Source organism: Platalea leucorodia, assembly GCF_965183815.1.
Source record: "Platalea leucorodia genome assembly, chromosome: 4".
NCBI lineage: Eukaryota > Metazoa > Chordata > Aves > Pelecaniformes > Threskiornithidae > Platalea > Platalea leucorodia.
Window position 1 is genome coordinate 67,489,174 of NC_138826.1, and position 21,153 is coordinate 67,510,326.

The following is a 21,153-nucleotide window of genomic DNA, read 5'->3' on the forward strand; positions in this document are numbered from 1 at the left end:
GTATTATAGTTTTCTGTTGTGGAAGTAAGCATGATTTCCGATTACATACTAACCACGGCTAACAGACCAGGTTGCAGGGCAATGGGTCATCGGACTGAAGTAGTTGCTTGGTGAGCATGTGGTTAGTTAGATGGAAGGCTGTGTAGGATGTTGTAGGATTGCCATGTATTAAACAAACTCTCCAGGCTGAGTGTCCGCTTTAGGCAGGAAACGGAATAGCAGTGGTCTGAAATGTTGCTCCTCTCCTCTTTAACCTGGGCCTCCATGTCCAGGACCCACGGAGCCCAGACCAAACTCAGCGAACTTTATTCATGCAGAATCTGAGCCAGAGCAGATGTTGTGTGCCTGAGTACTGTTCTCACACTCTGCTTTTAAAACGTACTTAGCAATTATTATACGCAAACTGCCAAAAACTTACTGCAAAGATCACTAATGTATCTTGTTTAATCTTAAACTGGGGAAGATGAGTAGTCCCCTATTTGACTGGGATTTTGGTGTCTCTATAGCACTGACACTTGCAAAGGAAAAAAAAGAAAAGGTCAGTTTGTAAGGGATCCAGCTGCGGCATTCAACACTAAGATTGGAAAAAGGCAATAACGCTAAAAGCTTATGCTCCACGCTGCTTTGCATGCTAAAAATTGTAAAAAAATCAGTTTGTACCCTAATTGCTCGGCGCCTGGGCCTGCAGCGGCCGGCTGAGGGGCGGTGAGGAGGCCGGCAGCGCCGCGTTATTGCGGCAGCGCTGGTTACCGGCTCCAGGATCCAGCGGGGAAACCCCCGAACGCTGAAGAGCATTAAACTCCCCTGCGAGGAGCCAGGGCATGGGGAGGGGGGGGTCTGGAGAGACCTGACCGCCCTGAGCAAAGCCCCCAGCCTCGGCCCCGCGTTCGTCTGTGCCTGTCTCTGTACGCACCCCCACCAGGGCTCCCCGGGCCCGGAACCTTCGGGCGCCGCGCCGGTGCGGCGGGGGGACGCGTTTGGCTGCTACACCGCGGGTCCCTCGCCGTCAGCCTCCGCTGCGGCTTCTCTGCCGGGCTGGTGATGGAGGCGCTGGCCACGGAGCTGGGGGCCCTGACTCCGGAGCAAGCGGCCGCTCCTGTGAATACGGTGGAGGTTAGCGGCGGCCTGGGGCGGGCGGCAGCGGGGACCGGCCGGCCGTTGGGGAAGGGGCGGCACGCCTCGGGCCCGCCCGCAGCGGGGCTGGGGTGGAAGGAGACCTGCGCAGGTGGGCGCCGGGGGGGGGTGGTGGTGTCTAGGGCGCATGGGCGGCGCCGCTGGGCGGGCGGGGGTCTCTGCCCCGCGGGCCGTTCCTCATCGCCCCGAGCGCGGCTGCTGCCGGGCGGCCCCGTCCCCGCCCGGGCGCTGTCCTGCGGGCGGCAGCGAGGAGGTTTCTGCCCTCAGCGGCGGCTCCTGTGCAGTTTTCTGGTTGCTTCGCGTGGGGGGCGGGAGGAGAGGAAGGCCGTGTTTCAGGTCTCTTGGGCTGGGCTGGGCTTTTTGCGTAGAAAGAGCACGTCAGAAATGGAGCCCGAGAGCCTCGCGCTGTGTTTTGCCGTGAATTCCTTCCTCTGCGTGCTCCTGCACCGTCAGGGACAGCGTTACGCCACGACTACAGCGTTGCTGTGTACTTATAAATGCTGAGCGTCAGCCTAAAATGATGAGGTGCTGATGCTCTTCGCATATTAGAGTACAATCTCTTCTGGAGCTAAGTGATGCAGCCTCATTCTGTGCTGTCTGGTCCTCCTCACCTTTGCATTCCACCTGCATCTCTCATCCCAAATCCGGGGTGGGCCTCCCATGCCGTCGGGGGAGAAGGTGGGGCTGATGTAAGGTGATGTTCCCTGTGATCACTGAAGAACAGAAATGGGGAAAAGCTTGTAGGAACCTTGATATACTTACACTTGCCAGTACTTTGTTTAGATAGGTTTGCTAAATCTTTGTAGGAGTTAGGGTACTGGTAGGTTTTACAGAGACTCGTGTCTGCAAGTGCAGCTCCCAGGACTGAGATTCTTGCACATATTTTGTAAAGTAAAAGTTATAGGACATCTTCCCTTGCTAGGAATATAATTTACAGTGTTAACAGGACAAAAAAAAAAAGTTAGTTTTTCCTAAATGAGGACATGGTAGTAAGGAATATTCTAAGAAATATATGTTCTCACGTAAGTTGCTTTTAGAAAAGACAATGTCCTGTTCCACCCTGAGTAAATATTGCATAGCACATATGGCTTACTAAGATGATCCAAGTCATCTCATTGTTTTGTTTTTACTCATTTAGGTTGGCTTTGGACAGTCTTTTTTTTGGTAAATAGATCTGATTTTAAATAATGTTACTGTTTAAAAATAATAATTAAGAAAACCAAACAAAAACCTCAAGCATCTTAGATGTTTGTTCGCTCTTTGGAAAGATATTTCAAACTGTTTTTTGTTTTCAGGAAAAATGGAGACTTCTTCCAGCATTTCTAAAGGTTAGTGTTATGCACTCATTTCATAGCATGAAAACCTCATCTCCTTTCTAACTTTACATTCCCATCTTCTAGCTTTTGCTGCTTCCCAGAATACGTGTCCTCACCTTCTGTGTGGATTTTGCAATTATTTTTTTTGGTTCCATGCAGTTATGGTGAAACTTGTTACATAGATTGGTTTCTTGATTAATTTAGAAATTAATTTGTGGAGGCATCCTTTTAGAGGTTTGTATTTTTGTATGGCTATTCTCAATGGGCAACGTATATGTGTAATGTTTCCAGATTATTTTACTGCTTTACTGGCACTCTGAGACCCTATTCATTGTCTTTATGTAAGACTGTGGTGTTAGGTTTGTAGTTGTGTTTGTCATAGGAAGCATATAGCCACAGATGTCAATTCTGCAAAGGCTTGAATCTATGTGTATCTTCCCTCATGAAGTCAGAGCTTGACTGAACTCAAAGATTGCTAGTGTCTTAATTTCAGTGCTACTCATATAATCTGGTGCTAGTTGAAGGCACAGTTCTGTATAAAATGCCATTGGATGCAATAACAGGACTAACAAACAGTTGGAAGTTAGGAAGGAGAAACTCAGTAATGAAAACTGTGTCATAAAGACAGCAGGTAAAGTCTGTGATGTGCATAGGCACCTTCAGGGAATTGCAGCCACCTCTGCACCCGTCATCAGTCTTCGGAAATGTTGCCTGCTTTCAGCAAGGTTCTTTTCAGCCTCGTTTTGTTAATTTCTTTCCTTCCCGGTTTCAATACCAGCACTTCTCTTTTTGTTGCACCCTCGAGTGTTTGATCCTGGCAGGAAAACAAAGTTCAAAAGTCAGTTACGGATTGTGTACGTTTTCACTTTGGTTCAGGGCTGTGAAGATGCTTCAGGGCCCTAACGAATCCTGTTTCTGTGTCTCTCCTAGCAACCACATGAACTTCCATCACGAGCTTCAGCTAGTGATATTGTGTGAATTCTTGAGACTGTGAAAAAGGGAGGGCTGCTGATTGTGAGGTGCAATTTACTGTGTGCTTCATGCCAAGTGTAGCCATCCCACATTATTTCCAGCCAGTGAGCCCTTTACTCTAGGGCTACTGATGGTGGTCTGGCCTTTCTGTTGCATGTTGGTTTATTTATGCCAGCGGTGATACAGTTATACAAAGCTGATGTTGTGCATTACAGTTTCTATAGTGGAGTTTTCTTTCAATAAAGCTGTTAATATCGCCTCATAAAAAATGGAAAGAACTACCAGCCTGATTTCTAGACACTAAAAAATCCATAATATTTTTGTCCCTATATCATATGATGTGCAATGGTTTTGTAAATTAGGGAAACTCTTATCTAAAGAATTTTGCTCTGGAGTCATTCCTCCTTTGTCTTAACCCATGGAGGCTTCACTGAGCAGCTGGATTTGTCAGTCTAAGCTTCCCATTTCTTTCTAATAATTTCAGAACGAACTGTTGCCTATCATGCGAACTATGTAAATGTGTCTGTTTTCTGCATGAAGTTTTAAGTCTTGTAATGTGTTAGTTGTCATCGGATGTTTCAAAGCTTAAAGCTCTCTGTGAGCATGTGTCTCAATATCAGCTAGCCCTCTTCCCTTTTCAAGGCTGGATTTTGCACCGTAGTTGAGATAGTTACGCCTTTTATTTCTCCAAACGCCAATCTGTTAGCAAAATGAATGCTTCTCTTAGTATTCCTTCAAGCCAAAATCTTTCTTCTTTTTTTCTTTCCCAGATCATTTTACATACTATCATCTCCCTTCTTTTGATTGCCTTAGGTGCCTTCAACTGAAATCCTTGAAATGTACTCTATCAACTCATTACCTGAGGGAATGGGGTACTGTTGATTCTGTGTGATATTACCTCTGGGCATGTTCTTGCTCTTTGTGCCTACAAATCAAACTCTGATTTCTTATGAGTGTCCTGCCCTCCTGTGACTGTTTCCTTGCGTATTGACTTCTCGCTTTCACACCCCACTTCTTTTCCATCTCCCCTGTCTCATTGGCCCTCCCTCTCATTCCTCTTTATGCCAGCTGCTCTTGTTAGAGTGCAGACAACTTCCTTCTCAAGCAGCACACATGGTTAGTTATACTATAAATGATTAAAATTATTTCAAAATAATGGCAAACTGATAAAATATTTTGACTTGCAGTGGCTCTTGTTTGTTTACGTGAATTTCGAGGTCTGTTGGGTGTTTACTTTGTACAGTTACTGAATTACTTTTCTGACTCAAAGAACAATGACAGCTCTCGTGTAAGCCTGAAAATGTACAGTGTAGAACCAGACTGATTGTTCAGGCACTTCTTGGAAGTTTGTCAACTGAAAGAATTTAGCACGGATCCAAAAGCACTTATAAATGCTTATATTTGCTTATATTTTAATTTCTGCCTTGTATGATTAATGTTAGTGAAGCTAATTTTATTTGCTGCATGCGTGTGTTTTCCAGGTGAAAGGACTTGTGAAGCAGCACATAGACTCATTCAACTATTTCATCAACGTAGAGGTATGCTTTCTTGGTGAGAAGAGAGTGGCTCTTAGTACTCAGAACAGGCACATGGTTTTGATTTGTTTTATTTTTCCCCCTCCAGATAAAGAAAATCATGAAGGCCAATGAAAAAGTTACAAGTGATGCTGACCCAATGTGGTACTTGAAGTAAGCATGAAATGATTTCCATATCAGGATTAGCAAGCGTACTATCTCATGGGTTTGTTATTGGCTATAAAATGTTTCTAGGCACCTGTGTATGTATAATTCAAGAGAGTATTTTCCATGACTTATCTCTTATTTGGAGCATTGAAAGATGGCAAGATTTAAAGAATAATCATGTGAAGCAGACTTAATAGCCAACTGTTAACAATACCTTATGTCTCCGTTTTTCTGTAATTTAGTAATCTTGGATGACAGATGGGAGTTTCTTTTTGTCTCTTTGCAAAGTTGACTTGGGGTTTGTTGCATGTGCAGTTTAAATTTTAGCTAACTAGAACACAGCTCAAATACAATGAGTTACTTTGGGAAGAATCATTGCTCATTATTAATCAACCTACGTTCATCAAAGTAACTTCATTTTTCAGTATATGCAGAATTCTGCTTCCTTCAGGTCGCCTGAAAAGTATTTGGCTCATTGCTCATTTTGGAACTGTTTGTATTACAGGTACCTCAATATCTATGTGGGTACTCCAGATGTGGAAGAAAGCTTCAATGTGACACGACCTGTATCACCTCATGAGGTATTAATGTTTGCATCTGTCTTGTTTGTTTGTTTGATCTTGGGAATGTCTTGGATAGTAGCTACATATAACTTTATTTTGAGTACATGCATGCTGCATTAGGTGATACAGTGCATGCCACCATCACTGGAAAGAAGTCTCAGAGATTTAAACATCATGTAATAATTTTTTTATTTTATTTTTTAATTTGATTTTTTTTTATGATGTGCGAATAGCTATGTCAAGTGTTTCATGGTAACTGTATTTGAGTGGGTTTCCATGAAAGTAGTGAAAAGTGCTTCTTTTGCTTAATCTTGCGGCTCTCCTTATGACAGAACTGAAGTCCTCTCACTACAATATAGTGTTCTTTGGTGTTTTTATTAACTTCTTTTTAATATTAGTGTTGCTACTGTCTGCACCATAGTGCAGACTATGGTGTCTGCCTTCAGTCTGCCTTTCCCTCCCAGTCTTCTTTGGGAATGTATCTCTGATTTTTTGCCCGTAGTTTTTAGGTCTGAGTCAGAGAGCAAACATGGAAACTTTGAGCAGAAACAGATGGAAGTTGGGATAAAATTATAAGAAACTGCAGAAGAACGATAGCCTTATGGGCAGTATATTTAACTTCTTTGCACTGCTGTAAGCATGTAGGTTAATAAATGGATTGTGTACTTCTGGAATAAAGATGCATGTTGGAGAACAAATGCTGCTGTGACTGAAATCAGACCATGTTGCTTTTGGCAGGATATAAGGTAGCTTCTGTACATATAAGAAAGCCATAAACTAAGATAAGGTTTGGACCTTTTAGGATTGCTTCCAGGTATCTAAAGCCATTCAGTTCCCTTCAGAGATTGCTCAGGAACAAAGTATTTCTCTGCTACTGCTGTGCTTTGAGATTTATACCACTGCAACTGAGGTACTGACAACCTCTTTTTGGCCTCAGAATGGGAACTGAGCTTGGAACTTGCACCCATTTACCTATATACAGCCTGTTATCAACCCAATAAATCAGTTCACGCATCAGATGCTTTTTTCCTTGCTATATACATTTGATACTTGAAGTTGGATTGTTTTTTTTTTTCATGTAGTGTATGTGGCACACTTTAGACTCTGTCATGAAATACATTCTGTGCTTTGGAGAAATTATGTTAAAAAAAAAGCCATCTAGTGGCTGCCTCTTGTGCATAGCCACGTTTCTGTCTCCAGTGACCTGACTCAAATCTCATTCAGTTCGATGGAAAGATTTTAAGTAAAGCCAATAACTCAGCCATCAACAGTGCAATTAGATGTAATACAGGACAGCTTATGCATCTCACAAATGTGTAGCTAACGTTAAATCAGTAGATATGAATGTGCACAAAATGCAACAGGAAACATTTTTTATATATGAATGAAATTGCATACGAAAAATTGTTTGTGGCCAACAACTCATATCCCACAATCTAGGTATCAAAATGTTTGCTTACCTTATAACTAAAGTGGCTGTACATGCAGAAGAGGGCAAAATAAATGCTTCATAGAGCATATTGACCTTGGATTTAGAATAACCTACTCTCGCTTCTCAGATATATCCTCCTTGATGCTTAATGCTAGTGCATTTTGCTTGTTTTTCAGTGTGTTATACACATGTGAAGGCCATGGTTATTTTCTTAAATAGGATGCTGATCAGGTCAAACCAGGGGTGCAATTCAAAAAAAAAAACCAAACAAAACAAAAAGATTGGATACTTACGAGTATGTCATTACATTTCCCTGTTAGAGGCTTATAAAATTCCTTCCCGAAGACACCTAAAATGGTCAGATTTTCATAAGGGTCTGAGTATTTTACCTATTTTCAACCAAATTTGGGAGGTTTTTTGTCCTTTGTTTCCTTGAAGATCAAGCCACACCTGTCTTTTACCTCTAGGTATCTAATGTAAGGAGAAGTTACCACAAGGAAGGTGATACAAAAATACAAGTGCTGGAATATTACACTGTGTATTTCTTATTTTATATCTGTATCTTGTGTGGACAAAGCACACACAAAGAATCCCAAAGCCTTTTTTTCCCCAAGTAATACTAATGAAGCTGTCTAATTCTCCTTCTCACGCAGTTCTTATGGGAGTTTCATGAACTATTCGTACAGATGAATTTAAAGTAATTAGAAAATGGAAATATTCTCAGTTACTTTTAAATCTGATGAAGTTGCTGGGAGCACAATGGCACCTAGTTTCCTACAAGTCACAGCTTGAAAACTGCTGGTGCACATCCATATTTTTTTACTAGAGAAGTAGTTTACTTTTTAATGTGGAGAGAAGGAGCATCCAGTTTGCAAGGATGCTTGAGGCATATTTTTCCATACAGCTGCATCTTCAATGCACAGCACAATCTTAATTGCCTTTTATTAATGCATAATCAATACACTGACAGACTATAGAACCATAAATGTTCAAATCTGAATTCTGATAAACCTATAATCCTGGAGCTCAAAGATGTAGAATGCTCAGTGAGGTTATGAATGACCTGCTGTGAGTTGCTCTGATGTATTCAGCAAATGCAATAAACCTTGTCTTGCATGAAGATACGCAATACCTTAAGGGCTAGCAGCAGAGTCATAGAGTGAGGTTGGGAAGAGCAGACCAGAAAGATCGGATTAGAAATGATTGAGCCTTGAGCTATATAATGCCCTAGATATGTATATCCTGCTTGTCTTGCTATCTGTGGAATTTGCAGACAAATTCTGGGAACGTTTACAGAAAGTGATACTGTAGTGAGCCTTCTGTAAGTCATCTTTAGAAATGGTACCATACAGAGAGATTTGCTCATTCTCTTAATAAGGTAGTGCAGTATCTCTCTTACTCATGTGTTTCCCTTCTATCAAACTTCATACGACAGCTCAACTCTTCAGCTGTTGGGAGTCTTCATATAGAACTGTCCCTGAGCTGAGCACTGCTCTCAGAGCCTGTGGCATGGTATGGTCTTTGTGTCAGCTCTGCTGATTAGGCCTGTTTGTTTAATTAAACAATTTAGAAGTTAAGCTCTGCAGTGCTGTCCTCTGAAGACACAGATCCACTGGCTGCTTTTGAAACATCACAATAATTGTTTTGTTTTAAACAGGGGACTTTGTCAAACATAGTCCAGGTACTGTGAAGAGCTTGGTCAAGCTTCGCTTTGCTTGATTTCTGTGTGAGGACTTACAGGAGACAGGGCAAACATGGGATGTTTTAAGAGAGACTCTTCAGCTTGTAAGCCAACATCTAACCACATGACTGTTCTCTCCTTTTAGTGCCGCCTGAGAGACATGACTTATTCTGCCCCGATTACGGTGGACATTGAATATACACGAGGTAGCCAGAGGATCATACGCAATGCATTACCCATTGGCAGGTAAGATACCATATGTTGAGCTTCTGGTATTAGTTTTAATTTGCTGCTGTGTTGGGAAGAGTTTTTACTGCAAAATAAATGTAGGCTAACCTTGCTTCCTTGTTAAAAGAAACAGTGAGCAGAACAGCTGTACAAGATGTGATTGTTAGGTTCTGTCATAAGATTTTGTTTCGCAAAAGCTTCTAGAAATCTGTCTCCTTCCAAAGAAGGATGTATGTAAGGATGGATGTTGTCTATGTTTGCATTGATATAAAACCAAAGAGGGAAATATATGAAAGAATACTGGAGCTGCAAGTCGCATTATTGCAAAATGAAAATAATCATGTTTGCTTTGTAGGCAAATTACTCAGTCTTTCATATATAATATGTAGGGATACGTCTATGGAAGGTGGATGGTAAAACCAGTAAAGCAAGCATTAGTTCTTCTGTATGAGGTTAAGCTCTCGTATAAAATTGGTTTGTTTAGAGCCAAGGCTGAGCTTTGTGGAGAAATGTTGAGGATTTTTTAGTGTTTTTGTTTTTTCTAAAGGCTGTCAAATGACTTGAGGTTATTAGTACTGTGAAGAACATATAATTTCTTGAAGAAAAAATAATGTGCCTTAGGGAGAAAAACAAGCTCTTAACCATACCAAAAAGGCAAAATACCTAGCAGGTCTAGCATTTATTGAAAGCAAAATTCCATTTTAAAGGCAGTAAAGGTGCCTGTCTTTTGTAAACAAAGTTTCTTAAAGACCAACCGTGCTAGCTTTAAAGGTCAGTGCCTTACAGAGATTGTTTACTGTGTGACTGTGCATCTTACCAAAGGTAGAATACTGGCAGGAAAGAGAAGATAGATGCTTAAGGAGCTACACTTCTTGTAGTGAAATTTTAAGCTTTCATATTAAAAAAATACTTTAACTCTGTCAGTAGAACATGATACACAGCAATGCATTTACAAAACCAAGCTTCTGTAGCTGTAGTAACAGTTTATTGTTCTAAGTAATTTCTTAAGAAAAGAGAAGTTTTTAAAAGACCATCTAAATTTGAGTCCTTTGAATTTTTTCATGGTGTGTGCTATAGGCAAATTAAAAAGTTCAAGTAAATGTGTATTTTCACAAAAATACATTATCAATATGTATGCAAAACACAGTACTTTAAAGGATAAGTTATAGCTAAAAGAAGCACAACAAGAACTAGTCTAGACATTTGTCTACATCTCTCTGAAAAAAAATGGGGTGAAGAGGACTTGTAAAGCATCCATAACATACTGGAAAAGACTAAATGACTGCACAGCAGTAGTATGTTGCATCTTACATTAAGGCCTGTTCCTGTAAATTGTTCTCTTTCTGCTATAAAGTGAAGTCACAGCAAAAAAAGTAAATATTCTCCATTAAAAAATAAAGTTACATCATCTGACGGGTTTTAAGGACATACATGCAAAAAGTCTTCTTGCTGTTAAAAGCTGTTAATAACCAGTTATTATTTCCATGGGAAATTATTTTCCTCATCTGTGTCTAGTATTATGCTGGTTTCCTTTTGCCAGGTGAGTGTATACAATGCTCTTGTTTGACATGTGGTTCAGACTGTGACAGGAAAGCTGTGTTCTTTTCTCTCTTATTTCTGTTGTTTGGCAGAGTCACTGATAACCTGTGCATTAGAAAAAAAAAAAAAAAAAACCAGGACAATATCTTTGTGTCTTTAAAAAGGAAAATTCCCTTTGAATAGTTTATAGCATTCCAAATTAGTGTACCCATTTTCTGTGTCTTTATGCACAGAAATTCAATAACTTCATTTTCCCTTTTTCTTTTTTTTTTTAAATTTTCTTCCCATTCTTCCTGATAACTTCAGATATTTAAAAAACTAGATTCTGTCCTCAAAAGGAGAATAACTTACTATTGCGTCTTATGTTAGCTGCAAAATACTTTATTGTTTGCAAGTGAAATAAAGGCTAGATACTTGGTGACATCTGTTTCACTGGAGTTTTCAGTGATGGCATTTATGTACTCCATTTTGAGTTTCCTTATGCCAGCTGGCTACTGTTTCTGATACAAATAGCCAATGCATTAGGCTTCTCATGTGTGTGACACAAGATTATGATTGTCATATGAAGCTTCTTATCTCTAGGAAACACTTTCTCAGTGAAATGACTGAAGCAAGTAGATTATCTGTATAGAGCACTGTAGTGACAAGATAGCTTTTTATTCTCTTCAAAAATATAGAATTTTGAGTTCATCAGTTTTCTTTTAAGATATAAGAATATGAAAATGGCCAAGAAATTGAAATAATTGATAAGATTTGAATAAAAGAAATATAACTTCGTTAGCAAAAGCTGCTTAATCTTAATTTTTGTTGAAGTAATTTTGAATGAAATATCTCTGAGGTTGCAAATAGTTGCATAGTAGAACTCATGGATAAATTTTGTCAAAATATGTCTTAGCAAACACCTGGGACATAAGTCTTACAAAATCTGTCCACCAAGGAGTCAAATTCTTTAAGCTGGATCAAATGTCCACTTTTTTGTAGAAGAGACAAAAGGCCATGGAGGTCTTTTGGTAGACATAGTGATAAGCTGTTTTTATCTTGTGCAAAATGCAGCTTTTTCTTTGGAAGTAGAATATGCTCTCTTTCAAAAGTTTTAATGAAAAATCTGAGAGCGGAAAGGTATGTTATGAAGCTGACCATAAAAGTACCCTTTTTAATAATAACTGCAAAATCATTGCTAGTTAGTTGTTGAATAAGCCAAATTCCTAGTAGGACTGCAGTGTAAACACACAAAACCAAATGAACCTGAACGTTCCCTGACTTCATCACAGGGTGGTAGAATAATTCAGATTGGAAGAGACCTCAGGAGGTCTCTAGTACAACCTCCTGCTCAAAATGGGGTCAGCTCTGTGATCAGACCAGCTCGCTCAGTGCTTATCCTGCCAGGTCTTGATCGTCTCCATGGATGGAGACTGTCCAGCTTCTCCATGCAGCTTGTTCCACTGCTTGACTGTCCTCATGGTGAAGAAGTTATGCCGTATATCCAGTCTGTGCATCTTTAGTTTCCCTCTTTTTTTTTTTTTTTTTCCTTCCCTAAGCGTAGAATTTGGTTTTAATTTCTTGGAATATTTTTCCACCACTTCGTGTTGCTTCACAAAATGCTTGCTGTAGGCTTCTGTTCTAAGACACCAGAGAAATCAGAGCTGCTACTGGGGAAACTTTATGCCTTGATTATGTGTTAGAGGCACTATCTGTCTGCAGCCATAGGGTGTGATTGCTGTGTGGGAAAATCAGATCTGAACTAGCTTTTTCTAATTAAAACTGGTAACAGTGGATCTGCAGTGGCATGTTCTTCAGTGCAGACTGTACTGTTTTTGGGGACCAGGAGTCTTTGTACTAGTAATCATTGGCCTTGGTGACTGTTCTTCTTATGGTGGTCTGTAGTAGCTGCATAAAAATTAAATAGGAAGTCTACAGTTTCTGCCAGTAGATGTCCAATTTCAGGTTTCTCTTTTCAAACTACACGTTCAATGAAATAAGGTGGGATTAAAGGAAAAACCTGTTGTTCGTAGCTTGCATGTGTTCTAATTACCTTAAACGTGTTTCCTCCAGTTTGTTCAGCATGGTTTTTGTTCTGAATTTGTCTATTCATATTTTTCTATCTGAATCTAAAGTAAAAATGTAACTGGTTTTCTTGCAGAATGCCTATAATGCTGCGTAGCTCCAATTGTGTTCTTACTGGGAAAACCCCAGCAGAATTTGCCAAACTTAACGAATGTCCTTTAGATCCAGGTACGTTTGCACTCGTGTTCTTTTTTCCCATCTGTGCTTTTAGTTTTAAATCTTTTTCAGCAAAGAAATACCCCATTGGTATGTTTCTTGCCACTGTGATGTCGCTGTGGGAGCTTTTGAGCTCAAGTGTATGCTTGTAACTAAAAGAAATCGGCAGGCTTTTGAAAATAGTAAGAAATGGTTGACAGCATGGAATATTTGTCTTTGCAGACAGAGTTTTCAACCACAAAAACAGTACACCAAAATTTTGAAGAAGTTTGGAAGTGTGTATAGTATTGTACAGTGATGTGTTATATGGGAACAGAGATGGAGTTCGTTCATGAAAATGAAGTGGATCAAGGCAGAGTGGAGTATAATGGTGTCCTCCAGAGCGTGAACTCTCACTTGCTGCCCTTTGTAAAGCAAGAATAAAGTGTTACATGATAATACATGATAATATTTGAAATGTAGAGAGGAATGAAGCGTTATAACAAGCAACTGCTTTGGTTTTTATCTGCTGCCTTTGAAGCCTGCGCTGGACATGTGCTGTGCTTGCTTGTGATGGCAGGATACAGCGACATGACGTGCTGTGCTGGAGGAGTGTTAACAGATAGCTACAGTTTAAGAGAGGAATCTAACATGGCTCATGTGCAGATTCCTTATATTGTCTTAGATACAACAAGGGAATTAAAATACATTTTTAAAAGTAATACAAAAGAAATTTCTCCCTGGAGTGCTGGAGAGAGCAAGTCGGTAATTATGGAAGAGTTACTCTCTTTATTTGATACCAAGCATCTGAAATGGCCAGTTCTTTTTTGATGTCCTTATGATATACTCTTCTGATAAGCAATATTTTTACCTAATTTGTAGAGCTAACAATTCTATAACATCTTTTAATAAGTGTGGTTACCTTACAGGTTTGGGTTTTGCTACAGCTTTGGAGTTTTTGGTCTGCCTGTGCGTTCTTGCTATCCAAGTACTTCCCAAATAAAGTCTTAGATCCAGAATACTGTGTGTGAGCCTTAGTCTAGTGGAATATTTTCATAGTTATCATAGGTTCCACACAGAGTTTGTTCTTTACTCTTTTAAGGGTGAATTTATTCTCCTGTTTTGTCTGTTGTGTACTTACCGTTTACTTTCTAATAATTTATATTCAAAGGCATATTGAAGGAGGCGAGTAAGGCACAAGGGTACTCACATGCAGAATCTTTCTTTTCTATTGAATAGGTGGCTACTTCATTGTTAAAGGTGTAGAGAAAGTAATTCTTATTCAAGAGCAGTTATCCAAAAACAGAATCATTGTGGAAGCTGATAGAAAAGGCACAGTTGGCGCTTCTGTTACCAGGTATGGTAAATGCCTGCAATTACATAAAGGAGATAAAACAAAGGCTTTAAAAGTTCATTGTTGTAGTTGAAATAGCTGTGTAGTTTTCTTCCTGGTATAGTTTAACAGGAAAAAGCTGTAGACATTCAGTGCCTGTCTCTTGCTACTGTCATTTTGTATGCTAAAACATAAATCCTGAAATCAGTTAGTACAGTATTCCCACAAAAATCAGTGGGAGTTGCTCATATGCTTCAGGATTTGTCCCTGCCTAGGAAAACCAAGTCTAATTTTTGACATAACAAAGTGGGGTTGTTTAGTTTGGAGAAGAGGAGGCTGAGGGGAGACCTTATTGCTCTCTACAGCTACCTGAAAAGAAGTTGTAGCGAGGTGGGGGTCGGTCTCTTCTCCCAAGTAACAAGGAATAGGACAAGAGGAAATGGCCTCAAGCTGTGCCAGGGGAAGTTTAGGTTGGATATTAGGAAAAACTTCTTCACTGAAAAGGTAGTCAGGCACTGGCACAGGCTGCCTAGGGAAGTGGTTGAGTCTCCATCCCTGGAGGTATTTGAAAGACGGGTAGCCGTGGTGCTTGAGGACATGGTTTAGTGGTGGACTTGGCAGTGATAGGTTAACGGTTGGACTCGATGATCTTAAGGGTCTTTTCCAACGATTCTATGATTCTATGAAAGTGCACTTCCTAATTGATGGTATTTGGTCTCATTTTGCAGCAAGTAACATGAAGTTGCTGCAGTGGAAATTGGATGTAACCTTTTGTCTGACTCTCTAAATCAAATTGGGGTAAAAGCTTTTAAAGGCGATTGAGAAGGAAACAAAAATCAAATATTTTTGTACTACACAAATTATTGAAAATTGCAAGGTGGTCTAAATTTAATAGTACCCTATTACCTTGGAGTTGCAGGGTGATGTCTGGCTGTTTTAATATAATTTTTAAAAGAGGAGAAAGTGAGATTAATTCAGCTGAAAGATTGCTCAAGCTTGATAAGTTTTATACAGAAGATTTCTAGGAGTGTCAGTGCAAACTTTTTGTTGGACATAATATGTTTTTTTTAACTTCAGTTCCACTCATGAGAAGAAGAGCAGAACAAATATGGTTGTGAAACAAGGAAGATTTTATCTGAGGCACAACACTCTGTCAGAAGATATTCCCATTGCTATCATATTTAAGGTAATACAACTGTTGGTTTGGAAAAAAAAGAAAAAGGCGGGGGGGGAAGCTGTGCTATAGCTCAAGAATGAAGATCGGCAGCAGCTCTCAGAAGTTAATACGTACAGAAGGACGTGGCAGGGCTTACAGAATGCACGCTTTTTTCCCCTGGGAAGTCATCCTTATTGTACAGCAAAAAGGAGACACAGTGCTGCGTTTTTCTGCAAGGAGAGCATTGCTGTGCCAAGACAAATGCCTGCTACCCCCTCACTGCTGTGTAAGGTCCCTCTGCACTGCTGCCTGTGCTCCTGTTGCTACAGAAAGTCGGAAGGGTTTTGGTTTCTTTTGTTATGAGCTATGTTGCAAACTTGTGTTAAGGGTCTTTGTTTCTGGTTTAGGTCCCCCCTGCCCTCACCTCCAACTTGTGGACTGCTGAGTAGCTCAACACCCTTTGTGTCAGATCCAGGGACATGACATAGCCATGAGCTCCTTATGCATGACTTCCAGTCATAACTGTAAACAAAACTTATACCCTTTGGGGACATCTTGCAGTTCTTAGACCTATTCCTAAAACCTACTAAAAATTACTGGAATGGCTCGCATTTTGTGGCAGTTTACTACCTTCCCCTGTGAATGAGCTCTGCCTGATTCAGGAACACTCACCAGTATCTTCAGTGCCGTGAATGCATGGACAGACATCGTAGCTTTGAGGTGATCTCCGGTGGGACTGATAAAGGGCTGTGAGAGGCATCCACCACTGATTCTGGGCAAGAATGAGGGAGCATTTGCCCTGCCAGCTGAGCTGGTGACAGTGTCATGCCTTGGCCATTGTTGCCTGTGAAAATGCCAGAACTACTTTCTTTCGCCCTCTGCTTCTCTCTTTCATTTTAATTCACTCAAGGGTGCACACAACTGAAGACCTAACGATTACTCCCTAGCTGCCCAACAGGACTGGAAGCAGGCTGGTAGCCATCTGTCTGTGGTATCGAATGCATGGGCTACAGCCAGTAGAGGTGGTGGGTGGACACGCATGGTCCGGCCGCTGGAGAAGACGGCAGGGCATGGGCAGGCCTTGGGCTAAGACCTGTCCTCCAGCAGCTGGTAGCTCACTCCTTCCTGTCCTGGAGGCTTCGCTGCTGCCTGTAGGCTTGCAGCCTGGTGCAGCGCATGTGCTGAAGGAAACTGGGCAGCAGTCTTGGAGGCACTGTTCACAGGGAAGGTGCCTTATGGCACAAAAATGCCTCTGACTGGATCTAGCCAGCAAGAGAAGTAAATCCTGTAGCTCCCTTTTCGTCTTCAGTGTAATGGTTTACAGCACAGAAGGTTTGGGGAGGTGATAATCGCTCGAGGAAATAAATTGCCAGGAGAGGGCAGCACTTGCTCACATCATCCAAACAGTTTGTGCCAGCAGTGCTGATCTGGTGGCGTTGGCAACTACAGACTTTTCTGTATTGCCACAGCTCTTTGGCTGATTGAGAGTTGTAAGAATCGGTTTTCTTGTAGGACTTGCTTTGGATTTGGTACGAGAAAATAGTTTAATAATTGGATTTAGGCCTGAGAAACAAATGTCTGTTATCTCCGATTAAGTTAATATCTTCGAGTAGTTGGAGATCATCTGGTTTTAGTGACCAATGTTAAAGGAGGTTGAGAAATTCTTTGTGGACAGAAATGCACATAAAAGTGTCAGGATTAAGTTCACAACTTTTCTGTTGCAGGAAAATGTTAATGTGGCTCTTAATCCATTTGCTCGAGTACCAAACAGCTGGATTCTGCCTTCACTTCACTTACAGACTTTTATTACATTTTGTCACCCCCTGCTGGTATAGATAAATACCTGCTCACAGCAGAGTAACTGCTCTGGGTTATTAAGTCTGAGTAGGTGGTTGTTGGGGTATTTTTTTAAGCAGTATTTTGCTGACTATTTGATCACCTTCTGACAATACTTGCTATAATTATTCCCCTGCCTATGTGTATCTTTTACATTCTAGATAAGGTTGCATAATTTTTCATATATTTGTTCAATAAGGGGTTACAGTTGTTAGAAGCTCTTGGTCATAGTGCTTTTCAAAGATTTATATTGATTTAATCCAGTAGCAAATTAGCTGCATCCACTTTAACTATTCTGAATGTTCCGTTCTTGACCGGCACTTAACTGTACTCATGAGGGGTCATTTTCCTTACCTTTCCTTTAATGACATGTGAACTTCAGGGATCTTCTGTCCACTTTCAGTGAGTCTCCAGCTGGAAACTAAAAATTCCAGATAGTCTTTTCAATGATTCTTAGTCAGACACCAGCCTCTGATCTTTCTTTCTTGGGCATTGCTCTAATGTGGTATTACTTCATTGTATTTAACTACTAGAAGCAAGGTTGGAAATGCTATAGCCCTGAAACTGGAAAATCCCTAACTTAGGGATCCCTGTGTAGCCTCAGCTCTCTCACATGGCGGTGTTATACATAAGAGATTTGTTGAAAAGGAAGCAGTGAAAATAATTCCTTTCTGCTGAGACTCAAGCCTTGGGCATGGAGCATGGGTCTTCCTCATTACTAGTAAGTGTTCCGCTTCTTGTAATGTAGAGATATGTACCTGCAAGAGGCAAAGTTAAGCTGTATGGACAATCTGTGGTCTGAAGTTTTGATTGCCTTTACATCCTTAACTTTTACTGTAGCAACTGCTTGTATAATTTTCAATTAAAAAAATAAACTGAGAAAGCAATGACAAAAATCTGTTGCTCTGCATTTCCTCGCAGACCAGCATCCAGGCTGCAACCATGTTTCACAGACATCCGTGTTTTGACTAAGAAAATGACTAGCAGTTGATAGAGGGCTGCTATCCAGTGCATGGGCCAGCTAGAGGGGACAGTTTTGTCAGGGACTATCTGAGAGTCAGTGGGAGAAGGTTGGGTAATTTTGGATTGCCTTTCTAGTCTCGGTAGCTTTAAATGGCCCAGTGTTCCTGCAAATGATTTAAGATGTAGATCGGGTACAGAAAATCATTGTAACTTCATAGAAAAGAAAGCAAGTATTGGAGATCTGTGATCTAATGTGGATTTAAAGCTACTGCAACTGTAAAGTGGAAGTGTACTAATATCCCCGAGACATCTTTGTCAAAAGCAAGGGCTGTAAAGTAGAGAGCATTACAAACACCAGCCACTGACAGAGCTGAGGTCTAAAATTCATAAAGAGCTCCCTTTAACTAGAATCTAAGAGCAATTCTGTGTTTCAGGCATGAGTCACGGACACATCTTAGCTGCATGCTAGGGCAAGACCTGAACATAGAGTGTTCCCCATCCTTTCTTTTCTTTCATGGTGAGGAAGGAAACTCAGGTGCACAGGCTGTGGGGAGGGGTGGAAAGAGTGTGGATCTAAAGGTCCCGTGGTCTGGATAGGTGGGGGACTGGGCTGCGTAGAGTCACCCTAAAGGGAGCATCTGCCTTGCTAGTGCATCTTTACGCATAGTCTCTTCTAAACTGCAAGCTTGAATGACCTTGTTCTGCTGCTTTGCTTTTCTGCCATCCAGACCTGTAAGGATCTTTGTGATTGTCATATTCGGAGATTTAACAGCTAGTTCTGCTGAACACATGTAAGTTGCGGTTTTGTGAAGTTTAGCACATTGACCACAGCTAACTGAAGTTTGATAGGCTACAAAAGGCATGGTCTTGGCACTATTCTAGGACAGACTTGAAGTGTCTGCTCTTCAGATGTGGGCAAGTTGGTGCTTTGTTGCTGTGCTAGCTTAAACACTTCTCCCCTAACCTTTCTTCTTGAAAGTGACAAGCATTTGTGCAACCTCTATATATGTAAATGCAGTTTTTTGTTTGAGGTAGTGATATAAATGGGGCAGTTTTGCGCCCAAAGTATGTATTTGTTGAGGTTTTTAAAGGACTGTTAACTGCCTTGTAATGGGAAACAGACACAACTAATTTGCTTCCTGCTTCCTGTGTAACACTGCTTCATTATTTAATATACATATGCAACCAAAATGGTATTTAGGATGTCCCGAGTTGACTTGCAACCCCAGGAGACCTTTGTTTTAGCTGTGTGTCAGTTGTGCACAGATCATAGGGCTGTGTGAACTGTGCATAGTGGCTTTTTTGAATATGCAGGCTATGAGCTACGCACACTCTACCTGGGGGGCTCGCACAGTTTTAGGTAGCAATGAGCATTAGAGGAGGTGTGGAATATTCGGGTAGTACTTAAGGATGTTTCTGTCCTGAAAAACACCAGGGTCACAGGTGAGGTGGTGCTGCTGCTTTTGCAGGGAGCTCCCTACATTGCAGGGAGCTAGATCCATTTTAAGGTAAGGGCTATTTTTCTTTTGGGTTTGTGATCTTGATTCAGTAGACTTGAGTGAGTCCTGGGAGCTGAAGTAAATGAAGGTTGCATGCTGCACCAAAATTAGCTGGGGAAGGAAGAGAATTATAAGTAACCTAGGGGGACTTAAAAGTTGAATTTTACGACCTGAATTGCTAGGTGAAGTATCTTTAGTTTATGTGGGAACTATAAGGAGCCGCTCTAGGACCTGCGGCAAAAGATTTGAACAGCAGGTCGAGTTTCATTTTTACAAACCTGTGTTAGTCTTGGAGCTGTTAAGATGCAACTCTAGAGGAACAGCTGAATGATGGTCTTACTGGATCTGCAGAATTACGGGTTCCCATGGCTGCAGTTTCATAGCTCGTATCTTTTGAATTATGAAAGCTCCAGACCAATTCTGTCTGTGATGTCAACCCTGAACTTCCCTGACATCTTTTTAATCCAGTCATCTGCCTGTCTCCATTCTGTAATTTAGCCTGATGGACTGCAGGACTACATTCTAGGGACGTGCCATGGAAACGCCTAGACATCATCATTAAGACACGAGCTGGGGGAGGAAGAGCTGGGCTTGCACTCTCTCATGCACACTCTCTCATATGTACACGTGTGTGTGTGTGCGCACACGCGTGTGCACACACACGTTTTGGGCAACAGGAACCTCCCCAGTCCTAGGAAGCGGTTGACCCCAGTTGGACCACTTTCTCCCACTTGAACTCAGGATGATCTGAATATTCTGAATGTTTGCTTTGACTTGGCTGTCTTGTGTCCATTGACTACTAGCCTTCCAACCATATTCTTCGACAGCCTGCCACCGTCTCCTTCCTCATCCTTTCACTGCTACTGTTAAGTTATCCCTTTGCAATGTCTCTTTCCCCTCCACTCCCCCCCCCCCCCCAAATTATCCCTTTGTAACATTGCCTTCCAATCAAAAATAAACAAGACATATTGGCTCCTGCTTTGCTTTTATGTTAATTCCCTTTTCCTCAGCTTTGTCCTGGGATCATGAGCACTTTAAGCATAGGACCCATTCCTACTTTGCATGTCCTCAGTGTTTCTGTAACACAAGCAACAACCCAGGAATATTTTGTTGCTATCCTAGTGATGTTACAGGCTAACTCTGGAGTACTTTTTTTTTTTTTTTTTTTTTTCAGTAGAAGTGCAACATCGGGGCCAAATTTACTAAAAAGGAAAGTGTTATAATTACAAATCTATCTGATACCAGCATGTGCCTGTTGCTTGCCCTGTTAGTGTTGCATGTAGGTGGATTTGTGTCTGCAGCTCTGCCCGTGATTGTTCAGAGTACAGAGGGGAATAAATGGGTCTACTTTTAGGCTGTTGTATCAGCACATCTTTTTCAGTGATTTGCCTAAGTTTTTAGTCATTACTCATAAATTAATTTCCCCCGATTTGCACTTATCTAATGATACAACATATATTGTTTGGTGGCAGATCCCAACCTTACCCACACAGAAATTCAGAATTCTCAAGTGAGTTTGCTGCTACAAACTTCAACTAGAAAATCTACATGGGCATAATGATATGTCCTATTCTCATCTTCTTGTCAGACTTTTGATCAGAGAATTCATCAAGTTAGAAG

The 21,153-nt window shown here is 41.0% G+C and overlaps 1 protein-coding gene across 9 annotated transcripts in view; it reads left to right on the forward strand.

Moving 5' to 3' along the window:
* Positions 1 to 996: 996 nt before the first annotated feature.
* The window catches only part of POLR3B (RNA polymerase III subunit B), an 82,481-nt gene continuing 62,324 nt past the window's right edge, over positions 997 to 21,153 (forward strand). For 7 of the 9 annotated variants that reach the window (XR_014228014.1, XR_014228015.1, XR_014228016.1 and 4 more), the window contains exons 1-9: positions 997 to 1,113; positions 2,430 to 2,462; positions 4,904 to 4,960; positions 5,046 to 5,110; positions 5,610 to 5,685; positions 8,926 to 9,026; positions 12,688 to 12,779; positions 13,986 to 14,103; positions 15,157 to 15,265. Coding sequence is in view for 5 of the 9 variants with exons in the window: in XM_082310145.1 (XP_082166271.1) it covers positions 1,042 to 1,113; positions 2,430 to 2,462; positions 4,904 to 4,960; positions 5,046 to 5,110; positions 5,610 to 5,685; positions 8,926 to 9,026; positions 12,688 to 12,779; positions 13,986 to 14,103; positions 15,157 to 15,265 (723 nt within the window). In the remaining 4 variants the exon portion in view is untranslated. Of the gene's footprint in view, positions 1,114 to 1,151; positions 1,226 to 2,429; positions 2,463 to 4,903; positions 4,961 to 5,045; positions 5,111 to 5,609; positions 5,686 to 8,925; positions 9,027 to 12,687; positions 12,780 to 13,985; positions 14,104 to 15,156; positions 15,266 to 21,153 lie in introns of those variants that run through there. The other 2 variants (XM_082310147.1, XM_082310148.1) reach the window with 2 other exon arrangements.